Source organism: Chiroxiphia lanceolata, chromosome 5 (assembly GCF_009829145.1).
Source record: "Chiroxiphia lanceolata isolate bChiLan1 chromosome 5, bChiLan1.pri, whole genome shotgun sequence".
NCBI classification, from domain to species: Eukaryota; Metazoa; Chordata; class Aves; order Passeriformes; family Pipridae; genus Chiroxiphia; species Chiroxiphia lanceolata.
The window spans coordinates 71,252,863-71,271,398 of NC_045641.1; the positions used below are offsets into that span (position 1 = coordinate 71,252,863).

The 18,536-nt window shown below is 39.2% G+C and overlaps 1 protein-coding gene across 2 annotated transcripts in view; it reads left to right on the plus strand.

Annotated features, from left to right (window-relative positions):
* The window catches only part of LRP6 (LDL receptor related protein 6), a 119,941-nt gene that overhangs the window by 46,980 nt on the left and 54,425 nt on the right, over positions 1-18,536 (plus strand). For both annotated transcript variants that reach the window (XM_032689594.1, XM_032689595.1), the window contains 3 exons: positions 1,649-1,846; positions 11,591-11,787; positions 12,543-12,674. In XM_032689594.1, coding sequence (XP_032545485.1) covers positions 1,649-1,846; positions 11,591-11,787; positions 12,543-12,674 — 527 coding nt within the window. The remainder of the gene's footprint in view (positions 1-1,648; positions 1,847-11,590; positions 11,788-12,542; positions 12,675-18,536) is intronic.

An 18,536-nucleotide genomic window follows, 5' to 3' on the forward strand; every position in this document is an offset into this window, starting at 1 on the left:
CAGCTAGGGCCGAGAAGGGCTGTCTTAAGTTAAAAGTAAATCTCTCTTTTTCTCTCTTCTTTCTCACATACTCACTGGTGAAATATTGCCTGACTTTTTTTAACGTTTCTTTTTTCAAGTATGCAGCTTTCTTATTCCATAGCTTGACCAGGTGGCTTGCTACTGTGCTACCTTATCTGGAAATTATTTGGGTTTTGTCCTTCTTCCTGATGAAAAAACAGTTTATCTGAGGCACTTGTTTCTGTCCAGAGAAATCTCACATGTTCTTTTCAGATATTTTTGCACTGTGTTTAAGATAAGCATATTGCTCAATGAAGAATGATTCACTTGGGATCGAATAAGACAATATTTGTGTTAATCAGCTGCATTTCTGTTTGCAGATATTGCTGCACACTAAAACAAACATGCTGTAGACACGAATTAAGGGGGGAGATAATGACATGGAATTTCTTGACTCTTAAAAGTAAATAAAAAAAAGAATAAATATTTGTCAAGAATAACTTCATATGCAAATGTTTCTTAAATATGTTGCACGTTCGTTTTTGTTTCGAGACTGAGTGGACAGGCCTCTTCAGGTGTGGGCACCATATAGTGATGTGTTGTGGTTGTGTGATGATCTGAGTTAGTCTTTCCTAATCTGGATTGTTTTGCCTGAGCCAGGTTAGGAAGCACAGATACAAAGAGGTATACAGGTATGTTGGCAGATGTTATGAGGTGATGAGAGCAATTTAGGACAGTAGTCTGTTCCAACTGCAGCAACAAAAGTACCATGGACACACTTGGTCTGATCTGTTTATAATTTGTGTAACTTCTGTTTAGTTATGCATTCAGTTAACAACCCACAAAAGTATATCCATTTTCTACCACCTGCAGAAAAGGGACAAATATTCCTACCTGCTGTTAATCTCCAGCTATAATAAAGTGGTTTCCCTTCTTTCACCTCAGCCTTAGATGCAATTGGGTAGCTTCCCTCTCCCCACTACTTGTTAAATAATGTTTAAACGTTGGTATATGTTACGTTTTACAACTTGCTTGTCCAGTCTTAAAAAGATTTTACAGAGTGTTTTGCCCAGTTACTGAGTGCAAGCTGTGTTTCTAAACATGTTGACTTAGCTGCCTCTCTCAGAATTTCTGTGGGAAAAAAAGGACATGAATTCATCTACCATTAAATCCACTTAACTGCATCACACGCAATTATGTCTGCTGTAAGTCCTCACACCTTCTTTTCCTGTTCCCCCGCCAGAACTCTGATCCATATTAAAGAAGCTGTTGTACTTTTATGATAATCTGTAATATCTATCTTTGCTGTTTAGCGTTGAATTCTGAGATGGTTGTCAAGATCTGTTTGATATCTCCCAACTTTCTCACTTCACCCAAGGAAAGAAAGAAACATACGGAAGTATAACCTGACATAGTACTGTGCATTTGTCTTAAGTTGTTTTTCTTTAACTTCTTGTAAAGTAGCTTTCTTGTGTTTCACAGGATACATGTACTTTACACAGTAGAAGAGAGTTCTACAGGCATTGTCTCTGCAGAATAGAGTGTGTTTTTGTCTCTACTGAAAGTTGTTGTCAGCATTCCAGTTGTAGATTTATACATAATTGCTTTCTTTTTTTTTTTTGTCTTTCTTATTTTCAAATAATTATAGGTTTATGTATTGGACAGACTGGGGAGAAGTGCCAAAGATAGAACGTGCTGGGATGGATGGTTCAAGCCGCTCCATTATAGTTAACACAGACATATATTGGCCAAATGGACTGACGTTGGATTATGAGGAACAGAAACTTTATTGGGCAGATGCTAAACTGAATTTCATCCACAAATCAAATCTGGATGGCAGTCATAGGTAAGAAGTTTTTGTTTTACATATGTAATGTGGTACTTTTCTTAAAAAATGTTGCTTAAGTGATATCATATGCTGCGTTGCAATGAATTGTAGTGTTAGCACTCACAAAATTTTAAGCAAACTAGTGCTTCCAGAAACTTTTATCCTTCCCTATCCTGTGCCTTCCAGCACTGTGAAGTGGAATGTGTGTTCCTCTTCAGGGTATCCTGTAACTCTTCTGAAGACATTTCTTAGAACCAGTTCCATAAAAAAAATCCTAGAATACTGTTCTTAGTTGTATAAGACAATATAGCAAAATTGTCCCTTTTCAGTAGGTCTTCTGTACAGTGTTGCTGTGGCATTCAGAAATGCAGAAAATAATCTGAATAAATAGATTGTCATATACTAGTATTTCAGTTTCATTAATCCTAGGGGCTGGGAAATTAGTGGAAAACAGTCCTTACAAGAGAACTATGTTAAAATTACTGATTTTCTCTAACGGTTTCATAGTGACAATGTAATTCTTTTTGATCCAGTCATGGCTATGTCTTAATTAAGGACATAACTGTTACTTTGTATGTATACATTTATCCCTAATTTGGATGATGACCTTCTTCTTTAGATGAGAGAGCTTTGACAAGTACTGTTTGCAGTCACAAATGAATCACAGTTAGCTTGTGCCTGAGGTATCATATAGAGAGATGATGTTTTGGAGGTTGTTCTTTGCAATTTTTTTTGATGCTTCAGCTAGATTATCTGGGCACAAAATATCCTTTCTTATACTCTTTGTTCTGGCCTCTTAGGGGCTTGTCCCATGTTTCACCACAAATACCAATTTGACATAAAGAAATCAATTATATTGATAAGATAGTTGTTTTGTGTGGACTGGTGAGTAGGAACATAGGCAGCATGCCTGAAACATGTCCTCTGTCTTCCTGTGGTATTTGTTTTGAACTCCACAATATCATTTTAACACTGGTTTGAAAGGTTATATCACTTTCTTCCTAAATTCTGCCTTTTAAGAGATCAAAAGTTCATGCAGTATTTTTGTAATGGTGTTTGTTCATAGAAAGTAACAGGAGTTGGATGCAGTTTTAAATTTGTGTCTTTAGGTATAAATATTGTAACTAACTTTGTTAATTCATAACATGGAGGTATAGATATCTATTTTGAAGGAGCCCCTCATTTGGTGTTTGCTTCACAAGAAAGAAAACTTAATACCAAGGCAGAGAGAAATATTTCATAGTGACACTTTCTTTAAAAAAAGATGACCGTCACATAAGTTTTCAAGTAATGGAGACAAAATGATAAAAATTGTCATATACAGTAGAAACTCGAGTATTTTTTATTTATTTTTTAAAATTTTTTAATTATTTTTTAATTTTATCTAGTGTCTCCAGTCTTCCTTGCTCCAGAGCTACTTCAGTGCTTCCTGCTGGCACTTCTACATTTTCAATCTTCTTTTGCTAGTGATTTATTTGCAGTTTTTCTTTTACTGTTGATCTGTTTCACAGTGGTGTCAATATATTGGATTTGGTATTCTATTTTTATTTTAATGGTGTTTATTCCCTAGTCTGCCATTGATTAACCTGAGGGATGAGGCTGTGAAGGTGCTGGTCTTTTGTTGTGCAAGGGGCTGACCAACCTTGTCTGTCTGCAGAGAGATGTGTCAAACAGATGTCTCATGACACAGAATTGAAATCACCTGGGTCCCAGTATTTACCTCATTCCAGAGTAAATTCTCTGGAATTAGTTAAACTTGTATTAAAAACCCGTATAGACAAGTAATTTGGATTTTTAGATCTACTAATCTTTCTTATGTAACCATAAAAAGCAAAGCAGTCTAATGCAGTCTAATGCTTTAAGTTGTTGGTTTTATTTTTTTAAATTGATACAGTTCAGTATCAGAAGTATTTTGTGGCAGTATGCTGATACATTACCATTTGAGGGGGAAAAAGAGAAGTCATCTCTACAAAGGAAAGCACACATGATTTCCCTTAAGTACTGGAAGCACAGACTTATTCTAACAGCACCTGTTTTTCCCTAGGCATGTGAGAAAATTCTGAGAAAGTCAACATCTGTATCCAGGCATTTTTGTTTCATTTTTTATTCTTTGCAATTATATTATCAGGAGGGGAAAAAAGGAAAGAACTGCAGAAGTTAAGGTGTACTACAGTGGGGTTTTATGGTGGGTTTTTTTCCGCTGTGACCTCTTAGCCTCTGCCTGTCTTGAGAAAAAAAGATCTTTGGGGCTATCTAAAGTGATTCTTTTTTTGTTAGATACTGTCTTTCAAAATTCAGCTTTCTCAAATGATATTTTACAGCTGTAATTCTGTATTTTGTGTCTTACTGATTTTCTAATACTGAAAAAGAAAAGACAGTTTCTAATTCTGCAGACAAAACAAAATCCTTTTAGATCTTCCTTTAAAGTGGAAAAAAATCATCCCAGCAAACTACCCCAAACCTACAAATCCTTCAGTCTTTTCTCCTAGTCATCTCCAACCTCCTGATAAAAACCCCCCAACCAACAAAACCCCCACCACTACCACCAAAAAAAAACCTCAACAATGAACCCCCCCTCCCCAAAATGTGCCCAAACCCCCCAAAACAAAACCAAAAAGCAACCAGATTTTTCTGTGAGGCAGCTTGACAGTATTCCTTATTGCAGCTGTTGTCTTGTGTCTTCACAGCTATCCATTTGTTAAGGAAAACTTACAAAAAGTAAAAAAAAAAATCTTTTTTGTGACAGCGTTGCATGACAGGAGGTGGGAAAGAGTCTGTAGCAGATGAATGATTGTAAAAGCTTCGTATAAAGTGGGATGGCATGAGTTTTAATTGCTTTGGGAGAAGTGAGGAATACTTAGCAGAAACTAACATCTTTATATCAAAAAAGAATTTCAAACAGTTCAAAGAAAACATATTGTGGTTTGGAAGGTGAAAGAGAATATGGTATAAACAGGAAAAGATTTTAATTAGTATAACTGACAGTATTAAAGTAATAAAAGTTCAGACCTCAGAGATCTAAAATTTGGATGGAGTTCTTCTCTTGATTTATTTCTAAATCTGTAAGAAATGCTAAACTTTTTTATCTTTTTATTTCTATAGTCTGAATATAATATCTGTACACTTGACACTACAGAAGAATTAAAACTTTTAAGATTTATATCTCAGAGAAGATATGAAGATATGAATCATAGAATATCCTGAGTTGGAAGGGACCCACAAGAATCATTGAGTCCAACTCCTGGCTCTACACAGGACAGCCCAGAGAATCGCAACATGTGTCTGAGAGTATTGTCCAAATACTTCTTGAACTCTGTCGGCCTTGGTGCTGTGAACACTTCCCTGGGGAGCCTGTTCCAGTGCCCAACCACCCTGTGGGTGAAAAGCATCTTCCTAATATCCAGCCTAAGCCTCCCATGATGCAGCTTCAGCCTTTCCCTTGGGTCCTGTCACTGGTCACCAGAGAGCAGAGATCAGTGCCTGCCCTTGCACTGCCCCTCCCGAGGAAGCTGTAGAGAGCTGTGAGGTCTCCTCTCCAGGCTGAGCAGACCAAGTGCCCTCAGCTGCTCCTCTTACAGCTTCCCCTCTAGGCCGTTCTCCATCTTTGCAGCCCTCCTCTGGGTGCTCTTCAATGGCTTCATGTCTTTTTTATATTTTGGTGCCCAAAACTGCCCTGAGGACTTGAGGTGAGGCCACGCCAACGCAGAGTAGAGCGGGAAAATCCCCTCCCTTGAGCAGCCAGAGATGCCATGCCTGATGTCCCCCAGGGCATGGTCTGGCCCTCCTGGCTGCCAGGGCACTGTTGACTCATCCTCCACTTGTGTTGACCAGGCCCGTAGGTCCTTTCTGGGGTGCTGTTCTCCAGTGTCTCGTCCCCCAGTCTGTCTGTCCATCCAGGGTTGCCCTGTCCCAGGTGCAGAATCGAGCACTTGCCTTTGTTAAAATTCCCATGGCCTGTGATTGCCCATCTCTCTAATTTGTCATGGTCTCTCTTCAGGGTCTTCCGTGCCTTCCAGGGAGTCAACAGCTCCTGCCAATTTAGTATAATCTGCAAACTTAGTTAATATCCCTTCCAGTCCTGCATCCAAGTTGTTTTTGAAGATGTTTAAGAGAACTGGGCGGAGGATGGAGCCATGTGGAACCCCACTAGAGACTGGTGCCAGCCTGATGTCCCCCCATTCCCTATAACCCCTTGTGCCCAACCCCTGAGCCAGTTGCTCACCCATCTCACAAGGAACATGAATGCTTTCCTTGTTGCTTGCAGGAGTCTGGATAGTGGAAGAGTACAGTAGGCAGGTGGGAGGAACATGCAGAGAGAGAAATAAAGTAAGCCTTGATTATTGGATTTTTTGGGGTTTTTTTGTCACCTCTTTGGATAGGATCTAGATAAGCTCCCTTTGGAATCACAATGAGCCATCAGAACTAGTAAGCAGCATGACAGTGCTGGCAGTAGTACTCAGTTAAATGTCATGAGAAAATATCTCCAGCAAATTTTACAGGGATGATGTATCATTCATTACCTGCTAGTCCTGGGATTAACTAGTCCTTGCTGCTCCATTGATGGGCTCAGAATAAAGAGGAAGAGCACAGAAATTTATAACTAATGCCCTTGGTTTGCCAACGAGAGAAAGAAATGAACAGTTTTTCATGTCAGAATGCAATAATTAAAAAATAAAATTGATGCATAGAAGAGACGGTTTTGTTTTTTGCAACTCTTGCCCTGCTCTTATCAGTTGCTTTTTGTGGGAGTAATTAAACAAAACTGAATTGCAGACAGCTCTCCTTGTGAGTAGAGTACCCAGGATAGGTTTGCCTGCTAAGGCAGTTCTTGAATTAATTTCCCCTTTCTTTACCCTGCAGCAGCAGTTCTAATGAATGAGTTAACACATTACTGGCTGAAGGGAAATGCACTTACAAGGTCCCCCAGGAAGTGTTTGTGCTAATGAATGGGTTTTGAGACCACTGTAAGAAAACATACTTTTAGCAACTGTCAGAAAGCTGGGAAGCTCCTGCAAGGAGGTGAATGTCTTAAGTTTGCGCTTGAGCATTGATTTTTCTAGTTTCTGTTTTCAAGCATCAGCTCATATCTGTCTGCCAGATGATTAGTTGCAGATTTGTTGAAGCACTAAAAATAGTCACTGCATTTAAAAGAGATTTTTTCAATATTTGCTTCTAATATGTAAAATACATTACATTATGTACAAGGTGTAAAAGACTGTGTTCTGTTTATATCCTTTTGTATATTTCTTGGAGATAAAACTGCTTAACACCTTCAAGCACTGAAGAGGAGCCAGTCAGTGGTGAGAAGCCTGTTTCAATTTCTCACCAACACATTAGAGGCCAGTGCAGAAGCCAAGCAATGCCCTAATTAAAACTGCTAAAGAATCCTACATAAACAGAATTAATAAGATTATATTTGGACACAGAGCTAGGATGAATTTTCTGGTTCTTCCCCAAGGTGCTTCTGAAATAAAATGCTGTAAAAGTGGAGCTTCAAAACATCTGTAGTTGACTGCGTGTGATACATACACACTGTGTATATAGCTAGAGTCACTAGGTCATAGGCACATTTCTAGAATTTAAAAATACATGTGTATCAATGGAGCAGCTCTTCAATACTTTTTCTAAGACCTGAGATGGCAAATGCAAAATTAGTGCAGGAACACAACCCTGCTGAAAGCAAAGGAAAGAGCAGCTTCAGTTAGGAAGCACGTAGACCACTCTCTAGTTAGTGGATCTACTGGTGTACTTTCTCCTCAAGTCTCTCATCTCCTCCCCTCGTGCCAGGGGCCTTTCACCCATAATGCTGTTTGCCTGAGAAATGACCTGCAGAATGACTTCATTTCTCAATCATAGTTTGATTTCTGATTGACTTTTTTCAGACTTTCATTGCAGGTGGGATTTGAAATGTCATTGCTAGACCTGTTATTTGTTACATATACTTTCTGGAAACACGTGGCAATCATGGCTTAAAGAAGTGGCAAAAGACAAAACTCTTTGGTCTTAAAAGAGAGCATTATATCCCCCAAGTCATGTTTCCCTCTTACTTTCTTAGGTAATTAGAAGCAGGCTTGTCTTCTGATAGGAAGCATTTGAACAAGCATTCATGGTAAAAATCCAGCTTAGTTTTTTGAGTTTGTTTTGCAAATGTTTTTGTTAAGTTGGCAGAAGAAATCTTGTGAGCTTCTGAGGGAACCAGAGCTCCCTGCCCTCCCTGTGGCATCCTCCTGGTGTTGTCTCAGTCTTTCATCCTTCTTCATGTGATGGTATGTGGGATTCATGCTGTGAGTGCTTCGGCCACTTGCTAATATTTCCAGCTGTCACAAGTCGAAGATGTGTAATTCTTGCAATTTTGTAAATGCTCAAGGCATTAAGCAATCTGTAGATGGAGAGAAAGATTTTGTTTAAAATATTATAATTTGTTTTGTGCAAGCCTGTTATATGATTTCTTTAACATGCTGAGCACTAAAAGCAGATAGGGGTTTTTTTCATCTTTCTGATAGCCTAGGAGATGGTAATAGGTATGGGATCCCCCACAGTGACACTGGAGAGATGAAGTGAGACAGAAATGTGAAAATTCTTGCACCCTGCCTTGGAGACTGAACACAGGCAGCCTCTGGGGTCACCTAAAAGGAGTTTTGCTACTGTGAACCGGTAATGTTAATGGTTTAGACATACAGACCAGAACATCTAAAGTACCCCAGGTTTTCTGTGGGTGTTCTGATCAGTTCTTGGAGAACTGTAATGCAGCCAGAACAGAAGGGATTTGGTAATGGAAAATATTTGCTTGTTGCTGTCGTATCACTTGTTCCAATCAAGCCTGGGCTGATAATGTAGTTGCCACTGAAGTGCTGTCAGGTCCCATCAGTCCAATTACACCTGCAGCACTTTACCTGATACCCCGATCAGTGGCTTTGTAAGTGAGGCCAGAAATGTGGAGACTTGTCTGCTCCCCAACCCTGAGCTTGGGAAACACCCGGTACGTGGGAAGCACCTGCACCTACCAACTCTGTGCAAAAGTTGAGTACTAAAGGGGATGTTCTGGCCCCCTTCATCCACCTGGGTGTATTTAATAAATAATTGGTCAAGGCAGAAGTCAAGACCCCTCTTCTCGCTCACTGAAACCAGAGCTCTGCAGTTCCAAGAGTAGGTCGTGCTGAAGCATAACTGCCTCACAGCAGCCATCAGAAGGTCTTTTCTTGCTCTCTGTCTTCTTCCTTTTCCTGTTTTCTAATTGCTGGGCTCTCCAGTCCTTTCCTCTTACTCCTCATTAGGCTTAGAGTATAATTGAGCACACCTCAAGCCACTGCTTCTGTGCTTACGTTCATCATATGGCTGCTGTTCAGCAAGGCTGCAAGTGTGGCCTTTGGAGGATGTTCGAAGGGGGAAAAAAGCCCTGCTGGCTTTACTGATGGAAAGTGAGCTAGCACCTTGTAGTGGCTTGCTGGAAACAAAGAATACAGAGTACATATTACTGGTAATACTCATCTTAGTGAGATGCAAGAAATATACACTGTTGTGTTTGGGCCCAAAGCCATAATCGTGTGTTGCAACCTTGTATCTACTGAGACAAATATACAAGTTGAAGAGTAATTGCTTCAAGGCCGTAACTGAAGGTACAGTCGAATGAAGGGCTCCTGAGTCTGAGACTCCGAAAAAGGACTGGTTTAAATAAGGGTCACAGTTTACCTGATGCATTGTCATATGAATAGATGGTTGTCTGAAAGTTAGGTATGTCAAACAGTGGCTATTGTACTTAAAGATTTATTTCCACTAGCAGTAGTGGGTACTAATCACATGTAAAATTCTTCTGTTGTTGGTTTTTTTGATTTTGAGTTTGTTTGGGTTTTTTTTAAGGTAAGATAGAATGCTTTATCCAAATGTGGCTTCTCTTGTGCATGGGAATGCTGTCTTTGGTGTAGCTTTGGTTATAGTGAGAGCTTTGGACTTTTGTTTCTTTTTTTTCTTATGAAAAATGTCATAAATTTGTCATAAAGACTTACTCTCCAAGCCTGGTCTAAACTAAAATTATTCAGATCTGAAGACATTTAGTGTTTGAGGGTGGGGTTCATAAAATTTTTTACGGAATTAGAATTATAAAGATACTTGGTGTGGTACAGGAGTGTGTTGTGTTATTCTGACTTCACTGTTTCACTGGTAGGTTTCAGCTGTAAATTATATTATAATAGTCTTTTGTATGATGCTTAGTTGGTGCATTTAATTAGGAGCAAATATATACCTGACTCCAGACAGAGATAAGAAGTAAAAGATAATATGTCCTACTTTTGAATGCAAAATACCACGAACTAGAAAATTTTGTTTGGTGTAGAATTGGAACACTAGAGTGACAAGTAAGGGAATGTATATCTTTTTCTCCTAAGCAGAGGGAAAAAACCCCAAAACTGTAAAGATAATGCATCTTTTTCCAGAAGTGAAACAGCAGTAATGACTGTAGTCTCTGTACTCAGAGTCATCGGCAGAAGACACCTTCAGGTTTCTTGCTTTAATATACTCTTCTGTTATATTTTAGCAGAAAATATTTGGAAAATAAAAGTGGTTTTGTCACTAACCGCTTCAGTTAGACTTATTTGCAAAAGTGATGTCTGTGGTGTTGGAGGTGTTTTCTCAGTAAATATATAGATAATTACTCTCCTCCCTGCAAGAAGAAAATCAGGAGGCTGGTGTTCATAGTAGGAGTAGCAGGGCTGTGTGTCAATCCCTTATGCTTTCAGTCTGGAAAATGGATGGCGATCCCTGCTGTTCATCAGGAGCTTGTGTATATGGGAATACATGTCTGCTCATGCAGTTAAGAAGAAAGGAGATGGGAAGAAGTGCTTGTGTGGCCCTGCTTTGAGCAGGGTGTTGGTCCTCTCCATACAAAGTTTTTCTGTGATTCTGAATAAAGTAACCATAAGAATTGAGCTACTTAATTCCAGTTCTGAGGAACTTGGGTACAGATAATTAGATTCTACATCACAAGAGCTTGGAAAAACTGTCTTCAGTAATGTTAGTTCTGCATTTTTGTGCTTGCTAATGAGCATGTGTTTGTATATATACATAAAATATATGGGTATACTCTTTAATTTTGTTTATGGACCTGGAGAGAGGCAGTGACCCAGTTTGCTCAGAATTGATACCACTACCATGGCAGAAGATCACTTGAACTCTTTAATGGCAGTGCTTATAATAAAAACAATAGTTTAATAATTATCATAATAATGAATCATGAAAATCATGAAAAGTAACTTTAAGTTACTTTATAGTGAAACTATTTTCCATTAGAGTATTTTTCTAATGGTTTGAAAGAGTGAAACTGGAAGAGATGGATGGACAACTCATTGACCAGTTCGTCTCAGTTTGAAATCTGCCAAGGCTGAAATTGGTGGACATCGTATATCAGCAGGGAGCCATCAGACTTGCATAAAATCAGCTGGCATTCTCCCCAGTTCACCTGGTGGCATAGAGCCCTAAAAGTATTGAGTGTTCAGGGGGTAAGAAGTAGCCACAGACCTAAATAAGGATTTCAGTTGGCATCTCTTGGGCATCTCAGCACCAGTAGGCAGCCCAAAAATAATACTCCTGTATTGCTCCTTCATATGATTCCCCAAAATGGGGGCGGTATATTTTTTTCCCATAAATAAATAGAAGGTTCTGATCAACAGTACTTACACTGTAAAACTTCTTTTCACAAAAGCTCTGTTGAAGCAAAACTGTAGCATGAATTGTGTTTGAGCGTTCATTTTCTTCCCTGTACTCTGTCAGGCAAGCAGTGGTTAAAGGCTCCCTTCCACATCCTTTTGCTTTGACGCTGTTTGGGGACATGTTGTACTGGACTGACTGGAACACACATTCGATCTTGGCCTGCAGCAAGTACTCCGGGGAGGACCTGCGTGAAATACATTCCAACATCTTCTCTCCCATGGATATCCATGCTTTCAGCCAAAAGAGGCAGCCAAATGGTAAGCTGTCTTGCTTTCTTTCTTTTTTTAACTGCAAGTTGGAACTGATTGGCAAAAATTAGTCTTTCTGTATGGTGGTGGGTGACTTCACCAACATCATGATACAATTTTTCCAATGCGGAGATTGGGAAAGACCCCAAAGAGAAACCAGATATTCTCTACATTGTTTTTTGGGTGTTTTTAAGTGCACGGAAAAAACCCCATCTCTTACTTTTTTTCTGCCTGACACATTTATCCTGTTGTCATGTTCCTTTTTGTTTTCTGTACCATAACTTCAGGCAACATGGTATTTCTATTTTTTTGAAGTAATAGTTCCTGAGTGGAAAGTAGTGTTAATTTGGCAGATGATGTTAAGCAGGACTAGCTCTGTGTAATAACCAGTGTCTTAACCATTGTGTTAATTTACTGTGTTTGCGTTTTGTTTTTATGTATACAACCTATATTCAGCACCAGTATGCTGAATAGTTTGTAAAAATGAGACGAGCGGAGCTGAAACAAGGTTCTTGTTTAGAGCTAAGTGCTACTTTACCAAGAAAGGAAACATTCAACATCTGTGCATTTTGGTACCATAAATACCCCACTACTCAACACTTGGAAGTAGTTTTTCCTTGTTCTGTGTTTATCATTTCCTCCTTTAATCTGTGTTGCTGCCACCGATTCTACCACTCAAATGCCAAATGCCATGTGTGTCTTAACACATGAGATGAGGTCATTCGTTATCAGAAGCATTAATCTGTGTGATTTATGTTTAACAGCTACAAACCCATGTGGAATTAATAATGGTGGCTGCTCCCACTTGTGTTTGATGTCTCCTACCAAGCCCTCTTATCAGTGTGCATGTCCCACTGGTGTGAAACTTCTCGAAAATGGAAAGACCTGCAAAGATGGTAGGCTTTGTTTTTAAAAAATTCTTTAGATTAAGCACAAAGTAGCTTTTGGAGGGAAAGGGATTCTTTCCAGCTTCACGATATAATGCACGTTAGGGGTGGCAAGTTAGGCTTTTGCAGTACAGATAAAAGCCCTCTACATTTAAAGAAAGAAAGATACTCATGGCTGAAGGGCAGGTTACCACCAGTTACAAAATATAAGGTGCAGTTCTCTCTCTGTACTAACTCCTTGCAAGTTTTTGGGGGGCTCTGTTGTTCCTTTTTCTTAGAGAGAAAGATACGTACCTCTTCTGTTGCCTCTAAAATGTCTCTGACGTTATTGATCATGAATTAGTATTTGGCTAATAGGGTTGCACAACAAACCCTTTTTAAATGTTTTTTATAAAATCTGATATCTATGTATTATACACACATACACCTGGAATCTCTTTTCAATTCGTATACATAAAGTTAGACACCTACATTTGTAGAGAAGAAGTGAAAGTAATGCCATGTTTTTAGGGGTGTTGAAAGTGTTTCAACCTTAAAACTCAAGATCTGATCAAGATTTACAGCTGCAAGCACTCATCCAAAACTGCTTTTAGTGTCTCATTGTGAACTACTGTATGTGACTTCAAATTGTTACATTTTTTAAGTATAGGTCTTGTGATGTTGTGCTTTGATTGCTGTAGTACATTAACAATCAAAATTAACACTGGGAGATAATTAAGTAGCTCATAATTAACCATCTTTTATGCAGATCCCCTCTCTGTGACAAAGGTAAATGGAGAAAGAAATGATGCAGCAGAACTTAGTGTAAATAGCCTAAATTAAAGGTATACAGAAATAATTTTTTTGTTGCAGTTTTATATTTTAAAAATTCTTGTAGGTTTGTCAGCTACTGTTCAGTGTTTTCTTTAATTTCATGCTATTTCATGCTCTCTGCTGATTATTTTTGAATGTCTGTGTGAACCTTGTTAAAATAAATTGCTACTTTTGTGTGAAAAACAGCTCCCAGTTTAGCCTGGCAGGATTATTTGTAAGAATTTACCAATACACAAGCAAAATGTTTTCTTCCATTTCTATTGGTATAAGGAACAAGCTTTAATAATACTGCTCCGGGTTGGTCATAAGTAGTCATAATTTGACATGGATCCATGTGCTTTTTTGAAAATACTTGATATGCACAGATAAACTCCTTTGTGGCAGCTGATAACAACAAAACAGTTGTTACTTAATACAGACATGTTTGCAAAAGCAGAGCTGCACAGAAAGTCCATCTGGGGGATGGGGAGCGGTGAAGGCTCCCCAGGGCGGTGGTCAGAGTCCCCAAGGCTGCAAGAGCTCAAGGAATGTTTGGACAATGCTCTCAGGCACATGGTGTGTTTCTTGGGGTGTCCTGTGCAGGGCCAGGAGTTGGATTTGATGATCCTGAGGGGTCCCTTCCAACTCAGGATGTTCTATGATTCTACGAAAGTTTGGTCACTTGCCAAGCGTAACTAGAACAGAAAAGTAACAGAGGCTGAAGGACTAAGGACAAAAGTTGGAACAAGACTGGAGAGATGAAGAGAAAGTAATTCCTTCCCTTTGACTGTGCTGGTAGGAAAAGGGATGGGGACTTTAGACAAGAGAGGCTGTATCTTTTTTGCTCCCCATGTGCTGTGTTCCAAGGAACAGGTCATTGTATCGCAGAAGTGCCTGTTTCGCTGCTCAAGTTCTGCCCTATGTCCTCATGGAGTAACTTGCTAGACAGGTTAACTAGCCTGTGCTAAGAGCTGAATGGCACTTTTGTAGTGTATCAAAGTAAATTACCAAAGATAAGTAGAGGAATGGTATTAAAAACCCCCTCAAAACCTTATTAAAAGGACTTCAACTTCTCATGCAGAGATATTCAGAAGCATCAATTCAATTTTTGGGGCATTTCTTGTGTCTCAGAATTTATAACTGTTGCTGAGAACTGAACATTTTTACCTTGGGTAGTTTTAGTATGTAGTTATTATGCTGAAATGCTGAAACACTGAGTGCTTAAATCTCTGTTTGCAATTAGGACATGTACATGACTGAGGGGGAAGGAGGGACTGGTGACTTGTAAGTGAAGAAAGGTAAAAAATGATGCTGAGTTTTTGTCTTCTAGCAGTAGATGAAAATCAAACTGGTTCCTAAACTGAGTTGTTTCATGATGAAATGAGCCCTTTTGAGGAGAGAACTTAATTTATGCTGCGTTGTTGAGAGTACTGGCCTGGACTGGAAAGATTCTGATGAGTGAATTTTGAGTGTGTGTTTGTGGTGTTTGCAGTGCTTTGGCATTGACAGATGATCCTGACAGCCAAAGGTGAGGCTGGCTGACCTCCCTGAGCAGTTTCCATGACAACCTAGCGCTTTTGAATAATCTTGGTTTATAGGAAATCTTTTCCTCCCTTGCCTTTCTCACAGTGTTAGTTTCTCTGGGTTTTGTAGGGTTTTTTTATATTGCACCTTAGAGAAGTTTTACTATTTCTTACAAGATCTTTGAATACAATAACACGTACAAACACACACACACACACACTGACGCCCCAATTTTGAAACAATTTTCCATAGTGTTTCAGGAAAGGATGATAGCTTAGAATAAAATTATCTATTTTTGTAATAAATCATAATAAAATCAAAACAGTTAAGTGACTGAGATGTGGGCTTGTAGCATGGTTTTAGATCCCCCATTGCCAAGGTGAAAGTTTATAAATCCCTGTACCTCAAAGAAAAATGAGGCAGAGTAAGTTTTTTCATGTCCAGATATTCCTGGATCAATAATGTCCGAAGCAAAGAGTCCTTTCTGAGCACCCAGGCACTTCTGCCAGGGAGTTTTTACCTCCTCTTGTCATATTCTTGGTAATCTATTGTCCTTCTGCACAACATACTGGGATTTCTCTTTTTCAGTATTATGTGCACTGCTGTTCTGAGTTTGGCAGTGCTACATGTAAATGGTCTTTTGATAGTTGTAAAATAAACCTAAATTTTCTTACAAAAATTAGTTTGTCATTGGAGTTACATTCTTATTTGTGCTTAAAGATCTCTCCGTCCATGTGCTCCGCTTCTGTCTTTACCTCTAAGGAATTTACCTGTGTCTTGAATTTGCTACTGCCAATACAAATACGTGGTTTGTACTGAAAAAACCGGTGATGACTTCAGCTGAGCAAGAAGGTGTGAGTTTCCTCATGAAGAAAAAGCACTGCTTCAGACTTAGCTTTCAACCTTGCTTTGGCCATTCTGTTTTCTTCCAGGAAAAAAGGTCTTTATTTTGACAAAGGATGCTCATATCCTATTTTGCTTGTAGCCCTGGAGGCAATAACCAGAATTTTGCACTTCATTTTGCAGTTTAGGGTTGCCCAATGGGTAATTTGCTTTGTCCGGAATAGCCAGAATCCTGATTCAACTGCACAGATGAAGACGTGAATTTCGCACCCTCATTCTTTCATTTCTTTTGAAGGAAAGAAAAAATGGGATTAGTTTCAGATGCATGTTCTTTTGCCTTTGTAGTTCTGTGGCTGAGCTTGTCTAGATGAAAAAAAGCTGTTTGTATTGTTGTATCAGGTACTCTTTCACAGTAGTGACTTTACAACTGGGGAAAGACGTTTGGGAATTAAATGTTTTGGTCCAAATGTAAAGTAATTCTGTTTGGAATGTATAAATAATCTTGATTTCTCAGATACAGAGAATGCATTATACATGTCTTGTGTCTAGCACTCCTTATGTTTGAATTCCTGAGCATGTGTCTGTGTAGCTCAGCAACCTCAGCAACCACTGATGTTTTAAAGTTCAGTAACTTACAAATGACTGAGGTCTGTATATCATTAAGGAAAAGTAATTAATTGTAAAAGATTAGAAGGGCGTTGGACTTGAAACTATGCCATTGCATGTATCTGCATGCTTCCCCTTTTCTCCCCCTTCCCTTGACTTCAGCTAGCACATAGATTTAAATTATTTAGAATTTTAATAGTGAATTTTTGAGGAAAGTATTAGTTCCAAGACTAATGTAATGTACCATCTGTGAGCTTGTAATCCCAGCTTTCAAAGTGCTTAGTAAAAGTAGGCTAAAGCTCTCAAAACTAAGGGTCTGGAGTATTTAGACAAGTAAGTGACTTGATTTTCAAAAAATTGCTAACTATCTTGCATATCCTGTGATTTTAGGCACTGCTAAAAAGATCTTGAGCTTAGTCCCCGATTTGAACAGTTTGGGAATTTGTGGGGTTGTAAATTGTGTGGGAAATCCACACAGAGGGACCTGACTTTAGATATAGGACAGCCTTATTTTTCTTGCTTACTCTGCCTGCAGGTGTGTGCATGCGAACTTTGGGCACTGTAGTTTTAAGGCTGTGAGCACAGACCTTGGCATACCTGGTGGTCTGTGCCTTTAAACCCAACACTGTATTCGAGACGCCCTTGTGTCTGCAGGCCTGCTTGTTTTGGATGCAGTAGAGATTGCCAGTAGTTAAGAGAGAAGAGGGCAGCATGGGCATTGAACTCTGCTCCAAGTCTCCTGTGTGTTTGTCTCAGTCACTTCATCCTTCTATGTTCGGTTTGAGGTGTTCTGAGGGAAAACTGCCTCATGTCTGCATATGTGTGCTGAGGTCAGAGTTCTGGTTGCAGCCTCCATGCACCTTTTGACTTGCACCAGTTAAGGTTTGAGGTGTTTTATATGTTTGTGGTTCACTCCAGTTCTTCTAATAAGTGCTGGTAAATTGGAAAAAAAAAAAAAAGATGCTGGCATGCAACCTGTGTTGGTTTTTTCTGCCCTTTTATTCTTTTTATGAAATATGATTCTCTCCTCCCCATCGTGGTCGTCGTTAGAGGCTTGATTTTTCTTAGAGAGGCAAGAGTCAAGAAATCTGGAGATCGTGCTGTCATCTTAGCTTTTCCTTCATAACTGGTCTTTGGGATATAAGTGAACGAAATTGATTGATTTTGTTACGTCCTGGCAACCTTGAGTACCTTCACCAGTGTTCTCACTAAATGGTGGGTGATCAGTGCCTAGCCAGGTAAATTTGGCACAGCTGGTGTTTGCCACAATTTTGAGACCACCTGTTTTGTTGGGTGTTTGTCCTTGACTGCTATCAAGGTGATATTTGGATCAGTCCATATATAGGCCCAGGTCTTGCATTTGTTATTTTTGCTGTTGTCAGGACAAGCCTCAAGATATACAGAATGATCTTTTCCTCAGCCTGCCTTGAGGTGAGATGCTTCTCTGCTGCTAGGTTTCTTTCCTCCGAACAGAATGACTGTTGATCTAACAAAGCAGCTGAGCTGTTCATTTGCAAATGGTTGGGTAATAGCTCTAAAGTAAGCTTTATAAACTTTTTGTTGCTTGATTGGAGGGGTGAAGGGTGGTGTTTGATCGAGGGATTGGAATGCTAGCCAAGCCCCCAGATAAAGACCATGAAATTCTTAGCTTGGGGTTCCAGAGTGCAACATGGGTTAGCTGAAAGCCAGTCATTTCCCAGTGCTGAATTTAAGCTTAAACACAGTGGGTTATTTGACTTAAACAACAGTTGCAGCCTGAAAGCAGGATGCTGAAGCTGTTGAAATGGGTTGTCTTTGAGAAGAATGGGAAGGTCAATTGGTCAATTTTAAGGGTGAGTTTCAGAAAGGGAATGGTTATACTCAGCTGAGTCTTTTGGGAGGCCTGGCATTGGTTCTTTAAAATGATTGTCAACTTCAGCTAGAGCACATAAATTTTTTTTAAATTATGCCTTACATTTTTTCTGTGTATGGTAGACAATGTATGACTTTTTAACTGTTTCAAACTCTGAGGTTAGTGCATTTGCTCAACCTTAGTTTTACTTGATAATGCAAAAAAGTTGTTATTGTTTGGGGTTTTTACTATGATTGTCGTTGTTTTGTTTAAAA